Source organism: Lates calcarifer, linkage group LG9 (genome assembly GCF_001640805.2).
Source record: "Lates calcarifer isolate ASB-BC8 linkage group LG9, TLL_Latcal_v3, whole genome shotgun sequence".
Taxonomy (NCBI): Eukaryota; Metazoa; Chordata; class Actinopteri; family Centropomidae; genus Lates; species Lates calcarifer.
The window spans coordinates 7,627,221-7,653,348 of record NC_066841.1 but is presented as its reverse complement, the minus strand read 5'-3'; the positions used below and the strand labels follow the sequence as shown (position 1 = coordinate 7,653,348).

At 39.9% G+C, this 26,128-nt stretch overlaps 1 protein-coding gene across 2 annotated transcripts; it reads left to right on the top strand.

Annotated features, from left to right (window-relative positions):
* Positions 1 to 2,484: 2,484 nt before the first annotated feature.
* ulk1b (unc-51 like autophagy activating kinase 1) lies at positions 2,485 to 26,124 on the top strand. Of its 2 annotated transcripts, none has more exons than XM_018670503.2 (27): positions 2,485 to 3,151; positions 4,138 to 4,230; positions 4,828 to 4,869; positions 7,853 to 7,885; positions 8,988 to 9,024; positions 10,640 to 10,813; positions 12,565 to 12,638; positions 13,005 to 13,106; positions 13,758 to 13,816; positions 14,915 to 14,997; positions 15,298 to 15,348; positions 15,725 to 15,816; positions 16,025 to 16,190; positions 16,416 to 16,467; positions 16,658 to 16,744; positions 17,253 to 17,396; positions 17,489 to 17,637; positions 18,334 to 18,593; positions 18,731 to 18,936; positions 19,447 to 19,568; positions 19,699 to 19,821; positions 20,406 to 20,590; positions 21,038 to 21,222; positions 21,857 to 21,975; positions 22,104 to 22,261; positions 22,454 to 22,589; positions 22,918 to 26,124. In XM_018670503.2, exons 1-27 carry the CDS (start codon positions 3,062 to 3,064, stop codon positions 22,971 to 22,973), a joined length of 3,078 nt encoding a protein of 1,025 aa, XP_018526019.1. In that variant the 5' UTR covers positions 2,485 to 3,061; the 3' UTR covers positions 22,974 to 26,124. The 2 variants fall into 2 exon arrangements, with proteins under 2 accessions (XP_018526019.1, XP_018526018.1); XM_018670502.2 differs by having other exon boundaries at positions 16,413 to 16,467.
* Positions 26,125 to 26,128: the final 4 nt, after the last annotated feature.

Here is a 26,128-nt window from a genome sequence, read left to right as displayed (position 1 = left end):
AATGTTTCTACAACTCAGCTTCTCAAATGATGTTTTAATAACTTCGGACAGTGTTTACAGGTATAATTCATTCCACGAGTCCACTGTCATTGATTATGACATTTCCTGAGTGAATGCTTTTTTTTTTTTTTTTTAAGGAAAACTAATATCCAAAGGGTAAAATGACATGAATGGCAAACTGACAGAATGATTTATGATTATAATCTTTCCTTGATGTTTTTGCACTGTGTGTTTTGCAACAGTGAAACACAGACCTGGTCTGCTTTGCAGTCCTCTACTGCCCTCCTCTGGTATTTTAATATACAGAAAGTGTGCCATTAACTCGTACACAGATGACCTGCCTCCACATCACTGTATGTTTGGAGAAATCTGTCAGGCCCACTGGCAAGATCCACATGTGAAATACTAATTAATTTCAGAGCAAAGGTGCATTAGTAAAAGCTTTGTTCTATCTGCCATACATGGACACTGAACAACTGAAAATTTGTTGTTATGAAGTCACATCACAGTCTTTTTGCTATGGTTGTAACATATCATCTATACCTGGCTGAGGAAAGTCTTTTCTCTCAAGGACAATCATTAATCTAATATGACAATTACGGAGGCTGTGGTCATCAGAAATGCATCAACTCATCCAACCAAACAGAAACAAAAGTACCTTATATTAGATTTAGCCTTTAATTAAATTTTTGCACTTTCAACTCTTGAGACCCACACAATTAATGGAGTGTCTTGGGAGATCTTGTCCAGTCCATAACCAACTTACATTACTGCTATCAACATAAATGAGGACAAGCTAATGCTACTAGGCCAAAAGTGGAAAGAAATCCGAAGTAGGTCAATGTGTCTGTGGTCAATACAAAGGAGGAAGTAAAAGACTGAAATAAAGTAAAGACAGACGTCTTAAAATTTTACCCTTAGGGAAGCATTAACACTACAAGTGGCACACTAAATAGGCCATTTCCATTGTGGCCCACATAGTACACAAGTGAATAAGAATTAACTGATGGTCTTAAGTCAGTCTTTTGTCTTTTGCTTTTTCTTGTTTGCATTAGGTGTGTTTTTTAACAGATCATTTTTGTTTCTTCATACAGTCATCATTGTCCGTGTGGGCCATGACCCTGTGCGTCTCTCCCACAGCAGCCCTCTTCTCCTCCTCCGCCTTGCTTTAAAGGGCCTCCATTTTTCTGTCATCACTCAATGTTCACTCAAACATCCTCCAGCCTTTGAAGAGCCCTTGGAAAGCTGCCTGCTCAGAGGAATTAAAAGTTGATTAAATGGCCATTACACAGCTTCCATAACACTGGACACAGATGCAAATTAAGGTTACCGGAACAATCTGAATATATTTCATGGATAATGTACAGTAAGTGTTGGCCACTGTGTTCTCATGAAAGCCCTCTAGATCTTGCTGTCATCTTCTTCCTATAGTTTTTTTGTACATAACTTTAACGTTTTTTTCCATTTGCAACTGCTCCATATGTCTGTACTATCACCTTTTCCCAGATATTCCAACTTTGTCTTCCATCTTACCCCATCATCCCATCTTCTGTCTCTCTTCTGTCTCCATTTAAACATTCAGCAGTCTTCCTTCTCCTCACTCCTCTTCACTGCCCCCATTTGCCCCAGGGGTGCATGCTTTCTACTACTTGTTCCTATTTCTCTTTTTCTTTGGACACAGGAATCTCTTCCTCTCCTGTGATCTGTGAGTTTTAGGATGCAGTGAAAGGTTTCTTCTTTCCCTCTCCTCCTCTGTACTCAACTCAGGGACAAAAACTGTAATAAAAAAATTTAATATTATAAGTAATCAACCAAATTGACAGTTGTACACACAACAAATAATACATGGAGTTGGAAACCTCCCTCCACAGCCCATGATCGTGATGACAGTGATGATGATAATGATGATGATAATGATGATTATGATAGTCCATCTCTCCACCTAGTGGTGAGGTTAATAAAAGTAAATGTGAGGTCACTAATTAAAACATTAATCAAGGGAATATGGTGTTATTCCCTCTCATTCTCTCATTAGTTTGATTATAATATACATACTTGAAGCAAAATCCCTGAAAATCCTCTTTTTGTTTTCTCATTACCTCATTATAAGGACTCCTAAGAAGCAGTCAGAAAAGTGCTAAGACATGAAAATCATACTGACAGATGTAGCCTACTATTTTATTCATTATTTTTTCCCCTTTTGTCACATAATGTGACGTTCTACTCACGTTTGTCTCATATTTCATTACCTTTCATCATGTAGCTTATGCACACATTCAAACAGACATGCATGTGTAGTTGCCTGAATTATTGTTACACGTTTTAAATGTTTGATTGCGGTACTTTTTCTTTCGCTTTTAAGTCTAAACTAGTTTATTCTGGCCAAAAGAAATGTCACACATTCATTTTTTTGACTTGGGACCGCTGAGGACCCTGGTCCGCTGACGTCAAATCTACAGCTGTAATTGCCCTGCGCATGCGCATTGTTGCAGAGGCTAGACGCCGTCTGCCTTGTCGGGACCATCGGTGCCGAGACTTTCGGCGACTCAGCTGCAAATTTCAAGCGATTACGAGGAATGTTCACATTTTTTGTGGGTTATCAGCCATTGTTAACTTCTTTTGAGCTCACATTCAGCGCTTGTATCGCCGTGCGGACGCTCCAGACGACAGAAGTGAGGACCTCTTGTATATAAACAAAACGCAGCGAGCTGCTTTTAAGGTGGCACGTCAAAGACAGCTGCACCAACAAGGCTCGTCCGATTCTCGTCTTTTTGTAAGTTAGCTAAGTTCGCGTTGACCGCGCTGTCAGGGATGGAAACGACCATACAGCTTTGTTAGGAGTTAAACTCCAAAACTTATGCGTGCGAACATGAGAGAAGAGGACGGTTTGTTGTCAGGAAGGCAGCTCATGGCAAGTGAAAGAGGGGGTGAACATCCCTGCTGCTGCCCCTGCTGCTACTTCACAGAGGAGAAAGGAGCACTTGCTAACACGAAGGGTGACCTGAGGCCTCCTGGTCATTTGTCCAGGTCTTAGTAGTATAAAATCAAACTTTGGCACAATATGGAGACGGTGGGGAAATTTGAGTTCAGTCGGAAGGACCTGATAGGACATGGCGCATTTGCTGTTGTCTTTAAAGGCAGGCACCGAGAGGTCAGTACAGTTCCTATCTACTGTTGATATTTATTTAATGTGTAGAATATAAATGCAAACATTGACGAATTTAAATGTCGTTTAAATGGTTCGGTCGCACTGTTAGTCGCCTTTTATTAGCCACTTGGTGTATTTGTTTTCATTGTACGGCCTTAAGAGGCCTGAAAGCTCATACAGGATGTTTCTCAAAATAACAGCAGTTAATGGATAAAATGCTGAAATACTCATTGCATTCTTGCAATATCCTCTCTTAATACACGATTGTCACTTTGTAAGGTTCTTCACTTTTCAGCAGGCTTGTAATGCAGATGGTGCACGTCCATAATCGTGGCAAATTTAAATATAGGCCAGCAGACATGTATTGTTTCCATTAGCAAGTTCGACACTGAGGCCATTAATAAACATGTTGAAACATGTCCTATGCTTGTAATGAGAGTATTACTGCTTCCTAGTAATGTGATAACACATTGGTAATATCATTTATCATATCTTCTGAAGAAAGTATGACACCAAAGGGGAAATGCAGGCCTGTAGCATCCTTGTTGCTTCATTAGTAAATCGGGATACATATAAATATCATCATCCCTAATAGAGGACAGTGGAATCTAACAACACACATTTCAGTACATACAGATTACATTGCGTTTAAATATGTTTTAAGGCCAGGAAATGCACTGACACAGATATTGCATTGGGCTATAAATATGCAGTTTCAGTAAAAAGTCACAGGCTGCTCTGCAAAACTGCCTCATAGTAACCAGACCTCCTCACTGATTACAGCTTCAGTAGGTGATAAGTAATCAGTACCAAATTCCATTAGGAAATCCTTGTAACCAACTGCATGGAGGAGAGAAACATATAGAATGAACAAATATGATTTTTATTGTGACACCCAAATAATGTGATAGAATACAAGAACAGAAGATTCTCATTTCATCGCTTTATCCACTAAAAAAAATGATTTTGCATGTGATGTGTCTTTTTAGAAACATGACTGGGAGGTGGCAGTAAAATGCATAAACAAGAAGAACCTGGCCAAATCCCAGACACTGTTGGGGAAAGAGATCAAAATACTCAAGGTAAGTCAGAACCTCTGATGAATTAGTCTTCTCTAAGAGTTCCCAGATTTCCAATTGTTTGGTTACTATATATACTTAGAAACATTGATGTTGAGGAACACGTAAAACACAACTGAGGATGGTAACCAAGGAAAAAACAAACAAACAAACAATAATTTGTGTCCAGAACAGCAGGGGTAAACCTCAGAATAACTCCTATCAAATGGGTCACCTTGACATTTCAAAGTGTTATAAAGTGTTTATTAGCTCATTTGGCTGGCAGTGTGGTAAAAATATATTTTATTGTGTTGACTATGTCAGTATCTAACGCTGGAGAGGTTCCAGATGTTAGAGTGAAATATGAGAAATGATTATCTCATCATGATTATCTCCTTGAACAAGGAGATGTTGTTGTGAAAGTAAATATTCTGAAATTAGGTACAGGTACAGCATGAGGCCCAAATGACTGTACAAGTCAAGCTGGACATCTCTTAAGATATGTCCTTTAGTGTGACACTTTAAATATCCTGGTTTAATAAATAATAGAATCATTTAATTCAAAAATAAAGAATGAAGGATATAGAAAGCATGCAATAATTTTCCTTTTGGTTTCTGCAGGAGCTGAAACATGAAAATATTGTTGCATTACTGGACTTTCAGGTAATACAAATGGCATCTGGATCATGTCAGGTACAGGCTGATTGCTGAGTGTTAAGGCTCCTGTTTACATGCATAATTATCACACCTTTTATTGTCCTAGTTTCCCATCAGTTTGTACTCATGAAATAGAGCAGATGGGTCGTCTGTTTCACATGACCCACTTCTGCCTCATGCAGCTTGAACAGTTTTGTTTTCCCCTTTCGTTAAATGAGGCTTCGCTACATTTGTTTTATCTGAAAAACCATTTCTGTTTCATCCCGTTAAAGCACGTTTTCCCCTGCTCCTCCGTGTATGACAGAAATCTTGCAAAGTTTCAGTAAATACTTCTACTGTTGAACTCAGTCATCATTTCCTGTGTTTACATTCTGTCTATGGTCACATGGCCTGTTCCTGTTGGTCCCTGATTAAGTCTTTCTGGGAAGTGTAGTGTGTTCATGTTTTGCCTCAAGTATTTTTGCTCAAATTCTGCTCTTAGGGTGCAGACTAGGTGTTACGCTCATGTACAGCCTATGCATGTGTAAATACTGAGATATAAATACTAGTAATAGTATAATAAACTCTTCAAAACACAGTTGCAGAGTGCTTTAGAGTGAAAGCATTAAAAACAGGGCACTGATACAAACACAGAATGATCCATTACATGATAAAAATCCACAGTCAGAGCAGTCATGTTCTCGCCTGTAGCAACCAGTCTGAAGCTCACTGTGACCACCCCTTCCAGATAGTTAAAACAGCACCCTCCCCACAAAAATACCTGTCTTAACTCACCAGGTGTTTCTTTTGTCTTCTTGGTCCCTGACTGACACAGTGCCATCTGGTCAAAAACATCTAATGCACAGATGTTAATGCTAATTGTTACATCTGACAGTATTTGACAGCAATGACAGCATGTAAATATTAGGCAAGGGATGTTCTGCTTTTGGAGGAACTTGTTGGGAGCAAATGTCTTTGTTTAAGCTTTACAACATTGTTATAATGTGTTGCAAAAAGTGTTGCAGGAATGCAGACAGACAATCCCACTGTACACTGTTTCCTCAGAGTTCAGAGATGTTTATTGTCCCCTGAGGGACTTTTACCCAAAATATTCCTCATCTCACTGTGGCTGTTGAACTTTTTTGATTCCATTTCAAATCTTATATTTGAAAATAATATGAGGTGTTTTTGAGAGCAGATATTGTAGCTTTCATTACCAGACCTAGAGATTTGTTTTATTGATTCCAGTTGACCTTTCATCATCTACCCTTATCTTTATTGTCAGAAAGCTTAGTCATCTTGCAAAGAAACCTAACAGAAAAGTCACAACCAATGACGCATACATTCAACTGCTGTAACACTGCATTATAGTCACCTTGTTGCATTGGTGGCATCAGTATCTATAAGAAATGTATTTGCAACCTGTTATCACGTATATGCCCATGCAGAAAGCCAAAATACTCCACTCCCTTTTCTTTATACCTACTCACAGTGGCACTTCTCTCTGGGTATCGAGGACAGTCTGATCTGGGCTCTAAGATTACAGGTTTGTTGTCACACAGCTGCAGACAGTGTAGATGTTCTGAGCAGGGGATCCTACCATCCAGCTATCTAATTAGGTCAGGAAGAAACTGAAACCAAACAGTGGACACCAGAGAAATGCCTTCACTCAGCTTTTCACATTTTATCTGACTGTCTTGTACAAAGTGACCTAAAATTACTTTGAGAGTTGACTAATTTTATTGTTCCAGATTGTCTAAGATCTGCAGGCAAACACTTATGTGACTGTCACAGCACCACAAGATTTAAGCAATGCAACAAGTTCCTGTTTCTCAACAGGAATCTGCCATAAGAGCAAATAGCGGATAGGGCTGACTGAGCAAAGGTGGTAATGTTAACACAAACACAGGGTGTCTGTGCAGTCTGGGACACTCCACCTTATGAACCAGGAAACAGTTTCCACCAGAAAAGTGACACGTTCACTCTTTAACTGAATGTAACTGCTTGTGCATGTGCTTATTTGAACCCCCACCTGCTCTGGACTTAGTATTCTATTTCAAGTCGTAGTGCCATAAATCCGTTAGTTATGATATTTCACAGCGAACTGTCAGAATAGTACCAAACCTATGTGGTGCTGCACTGCTCTTGGATAAATGCAACACAGAGACAGCCTGTGGAAACCAGATGGCTGGCTCTCTGGCTGAAACTAAATAACTGGCTGCCTGGCTGGTTGGTTGCTATCCATCTCCAATAAAACTAAAAACAACCAACTTAAGAAGGCCTGACTCAGCTGAACTATAGCAACAGTCTGGGCTCTGCTTGGCTTCAGTGAGATACTGAGATGAGGTCAGAGTGAGAGACCACAGTCATCTGTCGCCATGTGATAAGAAGGGTTTTTTTTTTTAAGAAGGCCGTACTTAGTTGTTTTTCCAAAACTTGTGCCTCAGGCATGTCATCTAAGAGACAGGATAGTAAAAGAAAGCTTTTGAAAGAGTTCCTTATCCCCACAATGTGAAATATCAGAATTATCCAAATTGTTTAGCTCTGCAAATGAACAGACTTTTATTGTTTGTTGGTGTTGTTATGGGAGCTTATGAGTTAACATTTTAGACAGTTGAGTACTTCTCACTTGCTCTCTCACTGATTTACCCTTTGTTTTGATAATTCTGCTGACAGCTGAGCCAACTGTTCTGATTCCCTAATAGTTTTTGGCTCAGTATTAATGTAGAACACTGAATTGTTTTCACATTTCTCGCTAATGGCAGGCATGCTTTTACTTTTAGATTTGCTTGGAATGCAAGCATATGCAAGCTCCATAGGAAAGAATGATCTCTGATCCTGAATCCTTGATTTTTATGCAACCCTTTAGGCTGTTGTATATTCCTCCAATCCAAATCACCAGCTTAGTTTGCTTGGACATGATCAGTGAGCACAAGTACCACCTGTTCCTTCCTTTGTCTGTCACTGACATGTGTTTGTTTACGCCCCCTCTTATCTCCTCTCTCTTTAGGAAACTGCCAGCTCAGTGTACCTGGTAATGGAGGTAAGCTTGCTGTGATGTTTGGCTTTGTTTGCTCAGCGCTGTATTGTCTCATCTTTTGCAGGCAACCCTGACAGGACCTGGGCTATAATTAGCTGTGTCCTCAGGCATCAAGGAGGGGAGGGGGGTATGTGTAAATGGCCATCAGTCAGCATCCAAATCCCACTGCTATTATTTATTCTTTTGTTGTGGTTTGATACTGTTTCCCTGATGATGAGCCAGAGGGAAAATTATATTTGTGAATCTTCTAACTACTGATGTTGTCAAGCAGCCGCATCTAGCTAGGCAACATACAGCAATGGCCAAAGCCATCAGATCTCAAAATACAGTGTTAACTTTCACAATGAAAACTAAGAACTGTAGGAAAATGATAGACTGATTGGAATGTGTCTGCTAGCAGAAAAAATATTCATATTTCATTCGCATCCTCTGTGGCTTTCAGTAGGTGGTAGTTTTTCTAGGGTTCACAGAAAGTAATAAGTTAAAATAAACAGCAATTAAACATCACACAACTTCAGTGAAACTGACATTTACTGGGTAAATATTGTGTCTGAGGGAGATTTACCTCAATACATATAATATTCACAGTCTATATAATTTCCATAGTAATGCGGACACAGTGTTCAAGTTGTTTGGTAGAGTGTTTCATGGTACTCTGAAGGTCATATAATATTCCAAAATGGATACAAGTGATAGCTGCTGGACGTAAATAAAGCTTGAAAGGAACAGCAGATGCATTTCTCTGCTTCATCTGACTTATTATCATCATTGTTCTGTGGGTATCTCTGTGTCTTAGTAAAGGAAATGACTTGTAAGGCAGCTTTTCAGCCCGTCCTTTCCTGGGTTCATTCATATTAATGCTGGGAATGAGAGCAAGGAAATCTGTAAACATATCACTCTTCAGCAAATCACCCCTCTGATCTCTGTTGCTTTCTAGTCCCTTCAGAGATGGGGTGATGTCAAACACTTAATCACTATGGTTACACATCAGCCCTTGTTGTTACCTGTGTTTTCCTAATGTTATTCTTCTTCATCTCCCTCTTACTCTGTTTCTCTTTGCTCTCTCTTTCCCTCCATCCTTTCCCCTCTCTCTTCCTGATCCCAGTACTGCAATGGGGGTGACCTTGCTGACTACTTACACTGTAAGTGCAACAATTCATCTACTAAAAGCTCCAGGTGCCTCTCAGTAGAAAAATCAATTGAATTGATGATGAAATGTCAACTTTGTTGCTTAATGACAAGGAGGCGAGAGTCCTTGCTCTATAAAAACAGTACCTGGATGCCTATATGAGTGCTGCTTTGTTGTTTTTTTTAGGAAGGAAAACATTTAGTCTACAAATTTGGCATGGTGGTACTGCTTTTTATGATTTTTAGACCAGAGGAGAGTGAGTCTCAGTCCCTGCTATGTGCACTTTGCAATTGGCTTTCAAAGTTAGAAATGTAACAGAGTTTCTTACGTCTTTACATTGAGGTTCTTGTTCTTTAAAAGGCAAATTAAGAGCAATTTACAATGAACTCACACTGTTCAACAATACGATACCTCTAATTAGTGACTGAAAATGCTAGACTCAGCCAGTTAAGTCCTCCAAGTCATAAAACCAACTCTCAATAATTAATCAAATCTTCTTGGCGTCCAAGAATAATGATCTTTGCAAGGCAACAGGTAGTTAAGACATCAAGCGGTGGAAGAGGAAGAATTATTTTTCAGTTCTCTTTCAGTGCCACAGAGATTTAAAAAGTATACACCCCAAGGCAGCCATTCAGGTCACAACTCTGTTGTTTTAAGCCTTCCTGTATGACCGTAGGAAACAGTCTTTTATCTAGAGCTATGAAGACAGAAACAGATATGGTGCTTCTGTAACAGCTTTAGGAACTTTAGAGTACCTAAGGCTTAAAATAGACTTTGACTTACCATGTAATAAAACCACAGAGAAACTTCCCTGAAGTATTGTTCTGTCTCTATTCATCATACACAGTATGTGAGACCTACATCACATGCATAGAGGACACTACCTCTTGCAAATGTTCTAATGTTCTAACTCAACTGGGAGAATCATATAATCTGCAATGTTTGCCTTATAAATTGCAGGCCTCTGAATTTTCGTAGGCCTTTGCATGACAGTGTGTGCAGGGTGGGAAATGAGACATAAGTCACTAGCTGTTTGCTGACAAATTACAGCTGTAGCTGCTAATTTTGGCTGCCAGGTACCCAGACTTTAAATAGACCCTATTCCAATAATAGTCATTTCTGTCCTAGTTAAAAAAAAAAGTTTCACAAGTGGTTTTGGATTCGCTACCCACTGTGGTCAATGAACTAAACTTTTTCCTGGCTCAAGTCAAGCCAGAGCTTGGCTTCTAAAAAGTGTGTTGGAGGGAAGGTGGAGTCAGAGAGAAATTCAAAACATGGGAGGGACTCTCACATAGAACCACACTGTACCACTGTGGGATGAGGGAGATGATTGGATGGAAAAAAGAGACAAGGAGCAGAAGGTGACAGTGGGGTGATGTCCGCGAACATAGACATTTTAACAGACACTTCAGAGGTAAAATACTTTGTGTAACATGAGCTAACTTGAGATTAAGATTTGTTAGGAAAACTAGTGTGATTTGCATAGATTTCATTCAGTCCATATATGTCTACTATAACCCTACTTTGTGTCCCATATCAGTGCTTAATTTCATATGCACTGTAGGGTATGAGAATCACACTGTATACCAAAGTTGTTATATATATATTTACATCTTTCTTCTCTGCAGCCAAAGGCACGCTGAGTGAGGATACTATTCGGGTTTTCCTGCAGCAGATTGCAGGGGCCATGAGGGTTCTACAGGCCAAAGGCATAATCCACAGGGATCTTAAACCCCAGAACATTCTGCTCTCCTACCCACCAGGACGCAAGTCACACTCAAACAACACTTGCATCAAGATTGGTAGGTTTGATGGTGAGAGAGGGTGTGATCATGTACACACAGGTGACAGCATGTGAATGTGATTGTAAATATGGTGAATGTGGATGTGTGGTTGTTGCCTTTTTATAAAATGGCATTATCACAAAGTGCTACAGAGTGAAAAGGATTGTAAAAGGATCGGTAAAAGAAAAACTACTCAGATGGAAAAAGCAAATGTCAGTGATCATCTCAAGTTAGCCAACAATGGACATATACAGTAAATAAACAGATTGAAATGGATTATTTTGGATTATTTTGTAGCACTGCTTGCTCTAAACCTGTAGTATATACTCTCAATATGGGCGAAAAAGTATATAAAGACAGCGAGAAATAAAAGAGCAAAAAGATTTTTAGCATTTCAGATATGAACCCACAGCATGTGGGTGTGCCTTGGGATATAATGGAAAAGCAGTAGAACTCTCTACAGGAGCAAAACCTAATTGAATCTCATGAAGCTTCATATGGAAGTCCCTACAGCACAGTAAAGCTCTTTGCAGATGCTTTTATTGCAACAGGACCTAATAATGATTCCCCCAAGGTAATTGATCCCATTAAGTTTGTAAGACTAAACTTGTTAGAGGAAATTTATTAGATTATATAAAGGATTTTTACATTCTCCCTCAGCAGTGTTTGTCATCTTCCTCTGATACAACACGCCACTGAAAAAATACCAAGAAAGAGAAAAGCTCTTTGCAGATACATGATGCATGTGTCTCATCAATTTTTAGTTTGACTGATTTGACCCAAAACAATGATGCTACTGTAACAAGAAGTAGTCACCATAATGAAAAGTGCCATGAGTGAAGAAGAGTGAGTGTGTGTTGTTCAGCTGTGTGGAAACTGCTAATCCTTGAGCCTATTAATTCTTTTTCCTCTGGAGAGAATTGGTCTCCCAGTGGGAGTGAAGTCTGAGGCTTGTGTCAGTCCCAGTCACGACAGAATGTTATAATCCCCATGACTCTGGGAAAACCTGTTCAGTCACGCACACAAACAGACTGTTCACACACATACAGTACACACATTGTCCCTAAACAGATGCAGATACGGACACACAAAGGCATGCACACCAATAATGTTGACTTGTTTAATAGGCAGTGTGCTGGTGCTTAAGGACATTAGGTAACCTTTAGAGAGTTTGTCTTTGAATTTAATATAATTGTATATTGAGCCAAATATTATGACTAATTATGACCAATACGTTTTGCGACTGTGCTTATTCTTCCCACTAAAAAGTGAGCTACACAGCAACGATTCTGATTATTTTCATTACTGATGTACTCTGCTCTAGAAGAGGCTTTCCTAGAAGTACGTATTTTACTTAAGCCATAACACCCAAGGGGGCGAGCTGCAGTGTGATAGTGTTACATTGTCATCATACCAGTGAAGATCTCCTTCTCAGACATTAGTGCCAGAATATTATGATGTATGGTTTTTATTGGTTTTAAAAATAGACGATTCAGCTCGGAACCTGTAGCAGACAAAAAAGACTTTTTCAGTGAACTTCAGTGGACATTTTTATTCATTTTTTGCAGTCATCTGCAGTTTTTCTTCTTTTCTGTTTTTCTCTTATTTAATCAGATTGTGACTGTCTACAGGATCTGCACATTGTCTGTATGAAAATATAGCTGCATCCACTTCTTGCAACAAATGTTAACTCATCCTCTCTTGCCTTTTCTTATTCCTTTCATCCCCTTTATTTCCTTCTGTTCCTCCTTCACTTCCTCTCTTTACAGCGGACTTTGGCTTTGCCAGGTATCTTCAGAACAACATGATGGCGGCAACGCTCTGTGGCTCCCCTATGTACATGGTAAGCAGATTTTATAGGGGTTTTTCTAAATATATATTTCCAGCATACTCATGTTTCAGATGTTTAATAAACTCATACCAAAGGCAAACAGAGTCCAGGGACAGAGGACATTTTTCGTTTTCAGTTTAAAAATAAGGGTATTTTGTACTTGATGATGGTTTAACAGCTTCTTCATTATGTGAAAAAGCAGAGCTCTAATTCTTTTAATTCTAAATTGGTAATTGAACCCAGCCTCTAAAACAATACAATACAGCGATATAGCTAACTCCTACAGCAGAACCCAGTCATCCCTTTAAATGTTCATCACAGAGTTTCAAAGAAGTGCCACACTGAAAACAACCATCTTCTGTTTCTTTTCCTCACCAGGCTCCTGAGGTCATTATGTCCCAAAACTATGATGCCAAGGCTGACTTGTGGAGTATAGGAACCATAGTGTTTCAGTGCCTGACTGGAAAGGCTCCTTTTCAGGTAACTACTTTCATCTGTTGTATGCTGATTTTTTTCTCTTTCTGGGCAGATTATGCAGGATTTTGCAATATGACCTGCCTCACACATACAATATATCTACACAGTCAAATACAGATGGACCAGTATCACTTCAAAGTGTTATGTTGGACCTGATGTTGTCATTGGCTTTTATGAAGTCAGTTATACATTAACCTGTGTGTAAGTCATGTGTTTGGGAATTTAAAATGATAACAAAATGAAGTGTATTTACTCAAAACCTTCCTGAATGTTCCTTTAACATGTTTTCATCCTTGTCAAGAAACCGCAGCTCAGTCTGTTTGTTTAAAGTAATTAGACAGGCTGTCTCATCTCTCCAGGTCATGTGAGAGATGAACAAGAATCTGACGGTTTGTCCCAGCTGACTTAAGTAATACTGAAAGAGATGAAAGATGAAACACATATCTTATCTAAACTGGCCCAGCAGCATTTCTGAAACTACCACAGTAGCTCTATTCTTTGCATCCACTGACAGGCATTTTCAAACATGTTCTCTGGCATCTGTGTGACAGCAACATACTGTGCCATGAAATGTATGCATGTATGTGTGTTCATACACACGGGTACATTGCATACATGTTTTCAACTATCTCTCTTACCTTGTGTCATCTTCAGGCTAGCAGTCCCCAGGACCTCCGGCTGTTCTATGAAAAAAACAAGAATCTCAGCCCCAAGTAAGGAGTTACCTTAAGATGACAGCACATTTGTTTTGTATGTAATCAACAAATGTTATGGTAAAAGTCAAAAACAGTGTCATTCCTAATTTCAGAAATGAGTACCTTTGCTGTGATGCATCTTCAGAGTAGAATCATAAATGAAAAGTGATGTTCTGGCCAAAACTCTTCTAGAAAGACCCCAATATCTTTGAGAATGTCTTTGTGTCGCTACAGTGCTAAGAAAATTTTATATTTAGATTAGTCACCAAAAGTACATTTTGTAAATTTCCCTTGTAGAGAGATGTTACCAATCATGACAATGCCAGCTGGACTGTTTTAACAGCTGAACAGCAGTTAGTTTACAACATAGTCCGAGATGACAAGCCCCCAACAAATCACCAACAACCCACTCTTTTACAGCACAATGTCTATAAAAGCTTTACGTTTCAGTTAATCACAGCTGTGCAGTGAAATCCTGCCTGAGAGTCCTGTTTTCAGCAATGTTGACAGCTGCGCTAATAGTTAGATATAAGATAAGATAAGATAAAATAAAATAATCCTTTATTAGTCCCACAATGGAACAATTTACATTGTTGCAGCAGCATAAGTGATTGAAAAGATAGAAAAAGACAAATACAAGTAAAGGCAAGATAAAAACAAGATAAGGCGATAAAAAATATATAACATACATAACATATAACACAACAGTATAAACATGACAATGTAATAAAAAATATTAACAGAAGAGCAATATGCACAGGACTTTATACACAGAGACAGAAAATGAACTAAATACAGATATTACACATTTGAAAATGGAATTGCACACAGTGAATGACTGATAGCAGCTGTTTTGGATTAATTAAAGTGCAGAAACAGAGTGAGAATGTATAACGTATATTTGAAAATATCATTAATTTACTTTTCTGTAGGGAAAACAAATAGATAACCATGGAAATGGTTGTGGTAAAAACACAGAGAGAAAATCAAGTGCAGCTGAAGGTGTTGCTTTATCCGTGGTAACAGGTGTCTGTTGTATTATGTGACCTTTAGAGATTCCATCAAGATGGTTTTTTTCTGCACAGCAAAATTTATTTATTTATTATATTTTTGCAGCATCCCCAGAGAGACTTCAAGCCATCTGAGGCACCTGCTGCTGGGTCTGCTGCAGCGCAACCACAAGGACCGCATGGACTTTGGTTAGTGAACTTTACATGAAGTTGTTGTCACAGTAAAATGAATGAGACAGGTGACTATATAGTATTGATGCAGATTACACTGATAACTTAATAGGACTTTCTGCCATAAATGGCCTGATGTAGTATTTTGTAGATAGTTATCTAGTTACATTACCCAGGCAACAAATGTGACAAATATTCCTGTGAATGTGGTGTTTCCATTTTAATAAAGAAGTGTTAAATTAATACATTTTGTTTGTAGGAAATTAAACTCTTTTCCATTTCCTTCTGCTCATATATCTTTTCGTGTCTTGTTGGCAGATGAGTTTTTTTGTCATCCTTTCCTGGAGGCTAGCTCATCCGTGAAAAAGAGTAAGAAAGAAGCACTTCTTTTGTGAAGCTTTAATATCTTGCACACTAATTCACCACATGAATATAATACATAAGAAAATAAACATATCACATACCAAAATAAAAATGTAACCCTCAAAATAATGCAAGATTGAATTTTTCATCCAAATGATACACTTGTTTCATTATAGAACTGGATGTACTGTAGTTGTGAAAACAGCCATACAGTTATGAACCTGATTAGAAGCTAGTGTATTTTTGTTAGCAAAACAACACACATTTATGGCATGATAGGTGCCCTGTTGACTTTTTTGGAAACTTTGTTTTTCTCTCCAAAATGCACTGTGTGTGTCCTTGAGTTTTCTAATAAATGTGTTATGTGACTTTTTTGTTCCAGTAACTCCTACTGTGACCATGACCTGCTTTCCAAGCTCTGCATCAGCCAGCTCTTGTAGCAGCTCTTCCACCTCTCATCTCGCCTCACCACCGGTTTGTTTATTATTTCTGTGTTTTTTCCTTGTTTTCACTTTGTTTATCTGTGGGTACCTCAGTAATGAGATTGTGTTTTTATGTGCAGACAAAGAGGGCAGCCAAGTCAATACCTGTTTGGCCTTCCCTCAGTGTTTCCTCATTTATTCTTTCTTTTGTGCTTCCTTTCTTTGTTTATCTGCTACTCTCCATCTCTGTGTCCCTGCAGCAATCTCTTGCTGAGGTTCAGCATTTGCGTGCCAAAGCTCTGGCCTCTCCTACCCAAGAGGCCACCGGTTTTCTCCTCAAGGACTCGTCTGGAGGGGGCGGCAGCAGCAAGAACTCCTCCTCCTGTGACACAGATGACTTTGTCATGGTGCCTGCTCACTTCAACAGTAAGAAAACTTTTTTTTTTTCCCATTGGATCCGTACCTTCAGTAAATGTCAAATGCAGCTGTGCATAGTCCTAGCTTTAGCTCCAGCTCTATATAATGACTGTCTTCCCAGACTTTGTTCTTTATGTTTCTCGTTCATTTAATAGAATGTACAATTACAAGAGATCTCCCTTTCACTCTTCCTGAATTTTGCTGTTGTTTTTAATTTTTCTGGTTTTCCAGCAGGTGAGCTTACATGTGAGAGTAAAGTGCTGCAGGACAGCCTGATGAATAGTGGGTAAGAAGGATTGACCATCACCTGTATTACACTATGTTGATGTATTTTTGTGACAGTGTTACATAGTACAGCAGATAAATAACAATAATTGACCATCAGTAATTTTATTTACATTAAAAGTGAGAACATAAACTGTATTCCTTTAAAAAATAATGACATGTCTCCTGTTTCCTTCCTCGACTTTAATCAGCTCTCTTCTGGCTTCTGCTGGTCTGTGTAGCCAAGCCAAAACACCTCCGCACTCACCTTCCTACAGTGGCTCTCCAAGTCCTGTCAGGTAACAGCACAAAGTTGAATGTTTTGCAGTGGTTATGCATGTGGTGCTATGTAGTTCAGAGGTTAATTGTAGAATGTAATGGATTAAACTAGCTGATATCTCATAAATTCATCAATTCATGTTAAAACATGGACTAAAGTGGTGTAACCTAAGGCACAATACATGTACATATCTAAAGCAGTAATTTACATTTTTAGTTCTTTGAATGGAATTGTATGATGAGAATAGCCCCAATAGATCTCAGTGTTTAATCTGCATAAACGTGTCATTGTCTTTAATAACATCAGATCATGACAATGCAATTGCGATGTTTGGACACTACAAACACTGTACAAGTTTGGCAGTACTGTCAGTAACACTGAATATCTCATATAAATATTTGACTTACCCTCTGTGCTGGAAGTGGTAAACTTGACTGTGTCCACATACACATACACACACTAACTCTCTCCTCTTATGTCTAACTGTTTCCCCTGGCACACTCTGTTCTTCTCACTGTTGTTGGCAGGCCCACTGAGTTCTCTGGAAGTAACTATGGTGGTAACTATGGAAACCATGGTCAGTCATTGCCTATCCCAGTCCCCACTCAGGTCCAGAACTACCAGCGCATGGAGCAGAACCTCCATTCTACCAAACAGGATGGCTCGCCACGGTCTGTATCCACAAAGACACATACACAAGTCACATGCACATGTTGGCATTTCTTAAATTGACTGCAGTGACTCATGAACTTGACATTATTAGGCTTTCGACACCGGTGCGTCGTTGCAGCAGTGGAAGCTCATTGGGCTTCGCTCGGACCGGGCCATCGCCACCCTACGGGCAGGCAGCAGTTACCAACACCCGCAGGCTGTCCCTGGGAGGTGGCAGAACTTTCCAGCTCTCACCTCAAGGTAACTCAGAGGCTAGTCCTCACTTTGCAAACCACTTCCACAGATACAGATCACACTTCATTCACATATTGACTATAAATTTGAACAGTTTAACATGATTAATAATCAGTTAGGAGCTAACTGGTTGTTGGCTTTATTGTAGTGGAGCTGTGGGAAAGGTGGCTTGTGACCCCTCATCATAGGTTACAGAGATGAATTGTGTGCAATTCAGCCAGGGAGGCATTTTTCTGTCTCAGATGTTCCATTTGAAAGATTTTTAGAGGCTTAAAGAGATTCAATTATTTAGTATTTTATTTATTTACTTTAGATTTATCTTAGGTTGACTTGGGTTGTCCTGACTAGCAGATTGGTTGTTTCATTTTAGGCTTTGGGAGCTTGTGATTAAGAGTTAGCTCGTCAGTAGTTTTGAAAGTTACTGGTTGCAAAAATGAACCAGCCACCCACATACACAAACACTCTGCTTCTCACCACCAGTTGCTCTTGTCTCCTCTGTGCCTCATACTGGCATAGTTTCTTAGCTGTCTGGAAACGCATGCCAGCAGGGCAGTGGGGGAGTTAGACAGGACTTGTCTATCTCTGCTATCTTTTAGAAGATTTGTAGATTTCTTGTCCTGTCTGACATTTAATTTTGCGATGCCACCTGCTATCTAAAAGCCAAAATATTCTGACCCCCTTCTGTTCCTCTTTCCTTTGCAGCTCCACAGCACGTAGAACCCCGGCCGACCGCTCAGCAACACCAACAGACGACAGGATTGGGTACACGGCTCCACAGTGCCCCCTGTCTGTTGGAGTGTGTCAGTGGTGGCGGCAGGCAGAAAATCAGGAAGCAGCACTCAGACCCAGTGGTTGCCCCCTCGTCAGGCCTGATGACTGTCCGCCCCCTACACTCTTCCCCCAGACTGAGTGAGCTGATGCAGCGCAGCCCCCTTCCCACAATCCTAGGCTCCCCCTCCAGGGTTAGTCAGCTGTGTGAAAGAGAGAGGAATGTGTGTCTGTTTAATTCACTTGAGATACACAGAACAAGAAAAGACTACCAAGCAGTCTGAACTAACCTCTGCTACCTCTCTACTCTTTCTCTTCACTTTCTCCTTAGACCATCCCTCCTTTTGAATTCCCTAAGCCTCCCAGCTCCCCGAACCTTGTGACCTTTCTTACACAGCAGGGTTTGGTCATTGGCTCTCCTTGCAGCAGGACTGCCCAAACAGAGCCCAGAGAGCCAGGACAGCAAGCAGCTACACAGGTCACCCAACCTGTGCAGTGCATCCACAGACTGAATGATGATACTAAGGGCTTTGGAAGGTTAGAATATTGTTTTTGCTATGTTTTTTAATTATCATGTTTACCCTGCTGATGCTGTATATCCAGCAAGAATTGTTTAGACAGAGTACACAGGAGGACGTGTGCAATGACGAACAAACTATTTTGAAGCTGGAAATGTTTCATCTTCCTTCTTAAACCAATTTTAAATTTGTGTGATTGTACATTTTTTTTATAAAGCATTTGTTTTGTTATATATGAATCCTTTTACCAAAAACAAATGATGTTACTGTGTGGAAGCTGGAGATCTGTAGCATTGAATTGCCCCTTTCACTTATTCTTTTTAAATATGGAGAGAAAAGTTGAAGACGGGGATTAGGGACCTAAAGGAGAGGATAGAAGGGCTGTTGAATATAGCTAGCAGAAAAAAGTAAATAAAACAGGCAGCCAGTAAAAATATGGTTTAAACTGGATGTTTGTGAAATTCATATCACTTTCTTTCCTTCCATGTTCTCTGCTCTGTGTCTCTGTTCCCTTGTCTCTTTGGTGCAGGTCTCAGAGTGCCGGTCGTCTGTCTGACATGCTGCTGATGGCTGCTTTTGGACCAGGAGGACCTGTGGGTGAACGAGGCAGCACAGAGAACCTGACCTCTGAAAAAGCCATAGAAATAACAGGTTGGCATGTCTGTCGGTCAAGATTCACAAAAGTTAATATGCAGTTAGGTTCTTCTGTTTGCCTGACAGTCCTCTCCAGAATTAGATAGGCTCCACCACCTTTTAATCATGACTCTTCTCTGTTCTGTAGTGCCCCCTAGTGGTGGGGTAGGGCTTACACCTGGATCCAGCCCAGCACAGGTGGTTTTCACTGTGGGCTCTCCTCCCAGTGGCAGCACTCCACCTCAGACCTCCAGACAGAGGAAATACTCAGGTAGCACATGTACAGCTTACACACACACACACAGCTAAATACAAGTTGTTTATCTCTGTATCTCCTCTGCAGCAAGTGGGATTCAAATTCCACTTACACAGCAGCATTAGTGTAATGCTTTGCACTTCATACAACATAAAGCACTGGGAAGCTGCTTTTTTCATTTTCCATGATTTGGAAACTTAATTAAATGTAATGGGGGAAAGCACAAAAGGTTGATTTTGAATTAAGCCAAACTGTGGAGAGATTTAGTTACATTTAGGGAGTAATAACCCAAATACCTGCTTTTCCTAACACACAATTTTCCAATTGGCAATTGCCACTTAGAGTATTTATGAAAATAAAAATTCATGGCACTGCTTGATCATTTACTGGAATGCATCTCCGCTTAGAAGCATGAATGCCAGAAACAGCAAGCAGCATAGCTGAAGTCCACTCACTCTTTGTACAAACCATTTATCTGTAGTTGCTCATGTTGATTTTGCTGTTTATTGTACAGCAATTGAAAATGTGTGGCATTTAGTGAACTAATATTTTAAGTCTCATACTGCATCTTGCCTTCTCTTTGTTTGTAACTCCTGCAGGCTCATTCACTTCAGTCAGCCCCGCGGGCTCCTTCACCAGCCGGTACCCCCAGACAGGCACCTATCTGGACGGCTTTGAGGCTCCTTCTAGTCCTCGTTACAGTTTCACTGATCCTATCACAGCCAACATGGGAGGTCATGTAACCTTCGAGGCTCCTGAGCTGCCTGAGGAGACGCTGATGGAGGTGAGAAGCAGGTTTCCCACACAGCTCCAGAGAGTGGTGACAAACAGGGTCATCAGCTTGACTCTATATATTCTATGTAGGTGTGCATCAATGACTTCTTTTGTTGTGTTCAGTCAGGGGTTCAGTTTCAGTATCTTAAAATGATCATTTGCATTCCTCCACCGAGTGTGGAGAAAACTAGAAAAAGAGAATATGGTGTAGTTGAAGTGTCCTTAGTCCAAGTCATTGGGGCAAAATAGCCTGAGGAGGAATCCAAGAGCAGAATAATAAAATGCACTGAATGACCTGTCTCCTGTTAAAGCTTGTGATCTTCCCACCAATGCAGACTGAATGCGAAATCACATTCTAGTGCAAAATCACATTCTAATGTTCAAATACTACCATGTCACTGTCTCCCTCTCCTTTCCCTCTCGGCCTGTCTTTCTTCGTGCCTCTGTCGGAGTGCAGCAGGAGCATACAGACACAGTGCAAAGCCTGCGTTTCACGTTGGATTTTGCCCGTTGTCTGATGGAGGTGGCTGGAGCCCGTGGCGCTGCGGCGGCAAGGGAGCAGGGGGAAGTTTCTCATCCCTCCCTCCTTCAGCAGCAGAGCGTGGTAGCAGATCAGATAAGCTCACTGAGCCGAGAGTGGAGGTAAGGCCTTATCAAGTGCTGCTGTGAGTCTTTGTTGATGACAGTGATACCATTTATCCCCTTCAGATAGAAAATTATTTCAAGGTGGATCTCCTGGCTTTGCACTGTGTAAAACCGCCTTAGGGACAAAACTGTTTTGTAAATTAATTTAGTGAATTGGCAAAAAGATCAAGTGAGATATTCTGCAGACAGTAAGCAGATTTGTAAAGCAAACTCAGGACTATTGACTGAAATATCTCAGACTTTATTTTGCTTCAAGGTGAGTTTTAATGCAATTTTGCACCATAACAAACAAACATGCTGACTGAAATGCAATCAACGGAGGCTTCTCTGTACTGTGTAGAGTTTGAATGCAGAGAAAGATTATGCTGAGACTCCTGTTAGATCAGTGGTCTCAAATCTGGTCCTCAGGACAGTTGGTCAAAGATTGTGTCTGCACTCTACATTCCAAAATATAATAGTTGCTAGCCTGTGTTTTGATGCATGCTTGTGCGTTAACTATACATCTACTATACAAATATATCATGCAGATATTTCACCAATTGTCATGATTGAACTTCAACATTGTATTGTTTGTTTTTACATTTGTCAGTTCATAATTGAGTAATGTGTGTGTGTGTAATTGTGTCCCCAGTCATGCAGAACAGCTGGTCCTCTACCTTAAGACTGCAGAGCTCTTGTCCACTGCCTTAAACACAGCTATGGAGCGAGTTAAACAGGGCAAACTCTACCCATCTGCTACAGTCAAACAAGGTATGACCCATTTGATCTTGTAAGAGACAGGGCCTTGTTAAAGTGTCTGAACATTAAAAACAAATTTTGATTAAAACAGAGTGCACACTGAGTGCCTTGGTTAAATTACATTTTCTGTCCGTATACAGTGGTAAGGAGGCTGAATGAGCTGTACAAATCCAGTGTGGCATCCTGTCGCTCACTCAGCACACGTCTGGAGTGCTTTTTTTCCAGGAAGCACCGTTTAATGGACCAAATCACCTCCATCACAGCAGAGCGGCTACTCTTTAGCCACACTGTTCAGATGGTAAGCCTGAGGAAAAGTTATACAGTTGGAATTATCTAGATGCTGTATCTATGGGCATCCAGTTTAATAATTAGCCCCAGCATTTGTTATCAACTGAAGTGCGCGAATGGTGAAAATATCCCCCCTATTGCTCTTCATTTCCCTTTTTAAACTCAAACAATTATTAACTTGAGCCTTGTGTTGTCACCTCAGGTTCAGGCTGCTGCACTGGATGAGATGTTCCACCAGGGGGAAGCATCAGTCCTGCGCTACCATAAAGCTCTGCTACTGATGGAGGGCTTGTCTCTGCTGCTCACTGAACAGGATGACATCCTCAGTGTTAGCAAATGTAAGTGAGTCTGTGAGCTCATCTCACACAAAGTGGGGATGTCTCCATTCAGCATCAGTACCCACCATGCAATATTCCTGCAGCTAAAAATATTTTTTAATGAATAGATTTTAAAAACAATTATAGTATTACTTAATTCAAAATGTTCCATCAATACAGTGATATTAAATTGAATATTTCAGCCTGGACAGGTAGGCAATTTATTACAGGGCAAATATACATAGACAAAACTCAGCTAACCTGAACCTCTTCATGGAGACGACTTGTTATGCTGAACCACCTACTAACTTCTTTTCTGTTTTGTTTCACTTTCCCTTTGCGTCTGCAGGTAAGGAGTGCATTGAACGCCGCCTCACAGCTTTGCAGTCAGGACTCTGTGTTTGAGAGTCCCACGCTGCTTCTTGGAGTGTGGATATGATGTCAGTCATTTTTGCACCCTGCACATTACCAAGGAACCAAATCTCCACCCACAATACATGGTTGTCAGTTAGAACTTTTCCAGTTTTCACTAGAAAACCACAAGATCTCACTTTTCACTGAACCTCCAGAGTCTGTGCTCTCTGAACGCCTCGCCGTTCACGTCGAGTTTTGCTCAGAGGCAGTGACATCCCCAATGCTGAACTTGGACCAGTGTTGGACATGAAGCACTTGTGCTGTGAAAGAATGTCTGCACCCTTGTCTGTGTGAGAGGACTTTGCTCCTGGCACGGAGAATGGTATTTTTTGCTAAGAAGAAGATTCCCCTCACTAGGCGTAACACATGCAGGAGCAATTATTGCCAAGTAGTCATGCACCCACATGCAGTGCTTATCTAAATATAAACACATTGCATTGTAAGATGGACAAATATACATGCTACAAGTTTGCTGTAGGCAAATCTATAGACAAAATCTTTTACCACGATCAGTAGCTGGAAGGGAAGTACAGTATCTGCTGTACACCTACATAAGGACATTTACTGATGAAGACCAGGAATGGCCAAGTATCATTCTCATCAAATGTATGTTTGTCTTATTCCCTTTATTTGCTTTGCTGGGTTTATTTTATCTGTTTTTTAAAATCTAATTGTTACTTGCTTGCTGAAGGGAAGTATTGTTACAGCTGGCAGCCAGAAGCGCATATAGGCACTATTACACAACTGTTGCCAAAATGACTTTAAAAATGTAGTTTTTGTTCTTGTGTTACGTTTTATTTTTGATTCACTGCGGGTAACTATGCTGGTTTGGAAAAAAATCCCTGTGGTTGACACTTTACTGATTCTATACTTGCAAAGACCAAGTCCCCTCAGTGAAACAATGACGTAGTAGGGATTTAATTTTTTTTAAACGGTGGCAGGTGTTAAATCAACAGGTATGGGTCCAGAAAACACTCACTACCCCACTGCTACATGGAATATATAGCTTTTAATTCATGGGGGACTGAAACTGGTCTGTCAGCATCCCTGATCACAATCATGTTAAAGATGCTGCAATAACTTGTGATGTATTTTTCAGGTATACAGAAGCTTAGGTGCTGCTGTTGCTGGTTATCTCATCACAAGATTCCATATTCTGTCTTTATATGTTTTACCTATCAATAATGGTGGAGTTTAGCAAGTATAATCAAATTTGAATGTAGGGCTGACAGGAGAGAGACATCGTAAATATTAGCCAATGTTAGATGACTAACATGTAGACTGATCCCAGGGTCTAACGTCTGAATGTTTTTGCACTGTTGAAGTACTGTATAGAACGATCTTGAGTGGAACATGCTAAACATGTTCAGTTTTTGTAGATACCTAGACAGATTTGGCTTATTTAGAGATTTCTAATTCAATACTTTTAGTGCTATTTTAATTTAGTGTTATAGTTACTGTCAAAAGGTATGTATGTTAGATGTGCAAATGCTGACAAAGAGATGGTATAAGCTATGAAACCTTAGAAAGATTTCTTTATGGAAAAAAAGGAAAAGAAAAAATGCTTTACACTGAAAAAAAAGATTTGCATTGATTGTGTTGTGTTTTATTTCAGAGTAGTCAGTGGGTGGCAATTGTGTTTGATTTTGAAAAGTGATGTGTTGATTTGGAGTGCTAGTTGAAAATGTGTATTTTACCTGAAATATTTCTGCATAGATAATAATGACCTTAGCCATATATCCCAACAGGATCCCTTAACTCCCCTAAATTGTGGGTCAATGTAATGGGTCAACTTCCACTTAAGAAGTTTATGTGCATGCATGCATGCATGTGTAAAGTGGTGTTGTTTGAGGTGTTAATGGAAAGTGGGATTTGTTCAGTACAGAACCAATGACATTGCTTTGTAACAAGATGGGAATGATGTGATTTAGAATCCACCTGACTGCGTGGATGTGTACACATGAAACAAAATCCACTGAAAATCAAGGGTTCCATTTGTGTAACCTACTACTAGGCCCAGGACTACTCTTTTCCCTGAGGTGTATTTTCCTTTGTCAATTTTTAAGTTAATTTAGATGGTGAACAAACGCATATTTTAGAGTAATATGGCGTTGATGTGGTCATGGCTGAAGATAGTTATTGCTGAGATCATGAAGCCAGTATGGTAGCTCTGTCAGCAGAACAGAATGGAGAGTTTTTTTCTAGTGAAGATTTATTTGAATATACATGATGTGTATTTGCTTTGTGGCCTTTTGTCTTTTGTCAGTGAACTTTGTCCGAAGTTTTCTTTGACATTACTCTACCGAGAACATTATGTGTATGTATATAATGTTTGTTTGAGTGTACATTCCTGATATCAGCTCATCCACAGATGTCTCTACACATGCTGTTCTGTTCAGTCAGTAGTCTCAAAACATGATACAGGTAGCAGAGAGTGATGACCTCTTACCTTTTACAAAACTGATGCATGTGTCACTTTTTATTGTTCCTTACAGTCATTGCTATTAGCCATCTTAATGATGATTATCTTGGGTAGGAGTCAAAAACACCATAAAGGTTTTGTGCAGCAGTTGAAACAATGAAAGAATACAGTGGTAGAGAACAGCAGCTCGGTGTAGGACGTTCAGAGGCAGTGCCCTATGACAAGCACTATCCACTCTGCTGAAGTGTCCTTGAGCAAGATACTAACTCCCTACCAGCTCTCCGGCTACCATTCAAAGTATCACATGACAATAAAATGAAAAGTAACCATCATGAAGATGTAGTCCTTGCTATGTGCACTCCCAAAGTAGACCTATCATTGATTTGGATTACTCTTTTTGTATGTTTGCAAAGAACATACCTGAATGTTTTCATTTTGCGTTTTTCACTTTACTAATTCTGTATTACCTGTAAATATTGTAAATTAAGTTATTGTTGTTATTGTATACAGTATGACGCTGCAGGCATGGAGAGACCAGAACCATAGCACCTATACATTTCCAAAGAATAGGCCTTCTGCTGATCTTCCATATTGTCTCTGTCGCAAAAGCATTTTAATGTTGTCATATCTATGACAGACACACTATCTCAGCGTCTCTGTGTGTGATATAACCTTTACTGTTTGAGAGTTGCAACATGAATAAAGTGAAAGGACAGGTAATTTG

Coding starts and splice junctions, on each gene's coding strand:
- ulk1b (XM_018670502.2), top strand. CDS start 3,062: ATGGAGACGGTGGGGAAATTTGAGTTCAGTCGGAAGGACCTGATAGGA. Junction 18,594..18,730: donor TCCTAGGCTCCCCCTCCAGG/GTTAGTCAGCTG, acceptor CTTTCTCCTTAG/ACCATCCCTCCTTTTGAATT. Junction 22,590..22,917: donor CATCCTCAGTGTTAGCAAAT/GTAAGTGAGTCT, acceptor TTGCGTCTGCAG/GTAAGGAGTGCATTGAACGC.